We start from the raw sequence: 3,264 nt of genomic DNA, 5'->3' as shown, positions 1-3,264 counted from the left end.
TACTGGTTTTGAGTGACCCATCGAGGCCGTGTCCCATGGGGAGCCGTCGAGGATGCTCAGTGCGAACCCGGGCGGCGGAGAGCAGGGACCAGTCCCCGGTAGCACCGAGCCCATCACCGCGGCTTCCACCGAAACACTCCGACAAACAGAAAAAAGGTCCCCGTTCACGAAACTTTTCGGGAAATGCCCTTCATCTCCCAGCCGAGAGAAGGGCAGCGAGCCCCCGTCAGGCCCGGCTGGGATTCCCTGCAGGAAACGAGATAACGAGCAAAAATTCCGGGAAAATAAACCCTCGCCGTTACAAGTCGTTTTGGCTCTCCCGTGCATCGATCCCGGGCCCCGCGGGCCCTTCCCGGCCCGGCTGCGGGGCACCCCCGGTGCCGGGGTGCCCCTCGGGGACACGCGACCGAGGTGGCAAATTTACAAACGAGGCTTAAAACGCTTTAATTTTTTTTTCTTACTTTCTTTAAAAATATTTACAGATCTGAAATAACGCTTTTTTTTAATTTTTTTTTTTTCTTTTCAAGTGACAGGATGGCAGGAGGGGAGAACGGGGGTGCCCCCGGCACCCCGGGCTCTCGGTTTGCCCGTCCCTCCCATCAGTTTCGGTGCTGTGTCCCCTCCATGGGGGCGGCCTGAGAGCCCGCACGGAGCCCCCGCGGCGGCCCCGGCCCCGCTCCCGGTGCGGGTCCCGACGGGGCGGGGGGCGCGGGGCTCAGTAGTCGATCTTGTTGTAGAGGTTGTAGAGCGGTAAGGCCGAGAGGTTGCTGCCGGGGTAGTAGAGAGGGGCGGGGAAGGCGATGGACCGGGGCACCGGCACTCGGAGGAGGGAATTGTCTCTGAACACCAGCGGCATCCCCACCAGAGTCTGCGCCGAGGCGTGGGCCATGTTGGCCGCCTCCAGCTCGGCCGAGAGCTGCCGTTTCCACTTGTTCCTGCGGTTCTGGAACCAGGTCTTCACCTGGGTCTCGGTGAGCTGCAGGCTGGAGGCCAGGCAGGCCCGCTCCGAGCTGCTCAGGTAGCGCTTCATGTCGAAGGTGGACTCCAGCTGATAGACCTGCGAGCGGCTGAACACCGTGCGCGTCTTCTTCTTGGCGGCGCCGGCCTGCCGGTCCCCGCCGTCGCGCTGCCGGTCCCCGCAGGAAGGCGAGGAGGGTCCCAGCGGCTTCTCCTTCTCGTCCTTACAGTCCTGCTGGGGGGGCGGGAGGAAGGGCCCCCGCTCCCCGCTGCCCGCCGCCGCCGCTCCGCTCCCCTTGGCGCTGCCTGCAACAGAGCGACAGTGCGGGGGTCGCACGGCGGCCGGCACCGGGACCCCCGACAGCCGAGCCCCCCGGCCCAGAGGGAGAAAACACCGAGGCGAGACGCTGGGCAGGCACCCGCCGCCTCTGCTCCCGGGGAAGCACACAACCGACGCCGGGGGAAGCCACCCCCCTCTGGGTATCCCTGTCCCCCTGTTGGGTAGATGGATGGATGGATGGACGGACGGATGGATGGATGGACAGGTGGGTGTGCGTGCCACAGTGAAAGCAGCTGAGTACCAGGCTTCCTATCCGACACGAGCCGGCAAATTTTACTTTACAGCATCGCATTTCACAGACCGTTTATTCAGAAATAATGCTTAAAAAAAAAAAAAAAAAAAAAAAAAAAAAAAAACCACACAAAAAAAAAAACCCCACATCGTTCTTCCCTCCGCCCGAGCGCTCTAATCAGACTCTTAGAAAACGAGCGTTATCCATCGCACCGCATCCCTCGGGGAAATCAACGCCGGATGGGACGGAAAAGATTTTTTAAGAAAAGCCACCCCATTTCTCCTGGAGTTCCTTCCTCCCCGCTTCACCCACCGACCGCGCAAATACTCTGTGCCCCGAAAGCAGAGAAGGTGCGACGTGCCCCCGCCTCCCTCTTCCCGGCGGGGGCCGGACCGGGGCCGAGCCCTCCGCGGCCCTTCCCGGCGGGGCTCGTCCGCCCCGTCCCATCCCTTCCCTCCGGTACTCACCGAGACAGGTGAAGCTGAGGGGCTGGTGCTTGTGGCACGCCTCGGCGGGGCCCTGAGCCTCGGGGCAGAAGCAGCCGCGGTGCTTCCAGCTCTCGTCCGGCTCCTCGTCCTCCGAGGACAGGGAGAGGGTCCGGGCGCGGGCGGGCCAGGCGGGCGCCCTGTCTCCGGCTTCCCGGGGGGGGTCGGCGCTGCCGCTGCCCAGGATGGACTGGATGGTGAAACTGGAGATGGGAGCAGCCGCCGGACAGCACTTGCTCGGGTCTTCTTTGCTGCTCATCCTGGGTTCATAAGAAAGCAGAGGAGGGAAGCTCTCGCTTTAGAGGGGCTCGGGGTGCGCGGGAGGGGGGTGCCCCGGCAGCCTGCGGGGAGCTGTGGGTGGGGGGTGTTTCGGGGGGCGCTTGGGGCGTGCGGCGGCCGGCTCTCCCCGCGCCGACCCAGGCGGAATGCATGCTCCTTCCCCCGCGTCCCTATTGATCTGCGGGCGGCGGGCGGCGGGGCTTCATTTGCATGGAGGTGGCCTCCGCCGCGCCAATCACGGCGGCGGCGGACACGGAAAGTTTGGAAACCCGCGGGCTCCGGGAGTGGGGAGGCGCGGGGGGGGTGCGCCGGAGCTGGAGGGGGGAACCCCCGCCGGGTCCTCGCCGCCGTCCCCGGGGGCTACGCTGACCCCGAGCCCCCGGAGGAGGGCTGCTGGCCGCCCGCCGTCCCTCCTGCCCGCCGCCTCGAGTGGGCGACAGCGACGTGGGCTGAATGGCTTACGCCGGCCGGGGGCGGGGGGTGTCGGGATAAGCACCTTGTGCATATCCGGGGATCTTTACCCTGCTCCTCGTTAAAGGAGGGAAAAAGCCTGTCACGGTGTGTGTTGCCTGCTCGGCAGCGCTGGGAAACCTTCCAGAATCCGGGATTTGCGCTGCTGTGCTGCAGCCGGTAACAAATGTCCCACGAAATGCCTCCCGCGTTTTCTTCCCCGGGCCTGGAAGCCGTGGGGAGCAGGAGGGAGGGTACGTGCCGCTGCATTTCCAAATAAACTTTGTCAGGAGTCAGGGGCTCTTCCCCTCGGGGCTGCCTATAAATCACAGCCACCGCAGCTCTTCGCCCGCCGCTCCTGCCCTCGGAAGGGGAAACCCGCAGGTGGCCAGAGCTGTTGTGTCCCAAAGGGAACGTGGGGCCGAAGGCAAGGACCCCGCCAGGATCCACCACCTTCCTCAGAGCAGGCGGAGCGGCAGCTGGGAGCCCCTGAGGCTCCCCGGGCCCGCGGTTTTGGGGCC

At 65.0% G+C, this 3,264-nt stretch overlaps 1 protein-coding gene across 1 annotated transcript; it reads right to left on the bottom strand.

Annotated features, from left to right (window-relative positions):
* Positions 1-502: 502 nt before the first annotated feature.
* Positions 503-2,796, bottom strand: HMX2 (H6 family homeobox 2). Its single transcript, XM_068198580.1, has 2 exons — positions 1,997-2,796; positions 503-1,263 (listed from the first exon to the last, which is right to left on the bottom strand). The coding sequence occupies exons 1-2, from the start codon at positions 2,271-2,273 to the stop codon at positions 716-718; spliced, it is 825 nt and encodes a 274-aa protein (XP_068054681.1). The 5' UTR covers positions 2,274-2,796; the 3' UTR covers positions 503-715.
* Positions 2,797-3,264: the final 468 nt, after the last annotated feature.

Source organism: Anomalospiza imberbis, chromosome 8, assembly GCF_031753505.1.
Source record: "Anomalospiza imberbis isolate Cuckoo-Finch-1a 21T00152 chromosome 8, ASM3175350v1, whole genome shotgun sequence".
Lineage (NCBI taxonomy): Eukaryota > Metazoa > Chordata > Aves > Passeriformes > Viduidae > Anomalospiza > Anomalospiza imberbis.
The sequence above is the reverse complement of the archived record's forward strand: the minus strand, read 5'-3'. Positions and strand labels throughout refer to the sequence as shown.

Coding starts and splice junctions, on each gene's coding strand:
- HMX2 (XM_068198580.1), bottom strand. CDS start 2,273: ATGAGCAGCAAAGAAGACCCGAGCAAGTGCTGTCCGGCGGCTGCTCCC. Junction 1,264..1,996: donor CCTCAGCTTCACCTGTCTCG/GTGAGTACCGGA, acceptor GCTCTGTTGCAG/GCAGCGCCAAGGGGAGCGGA.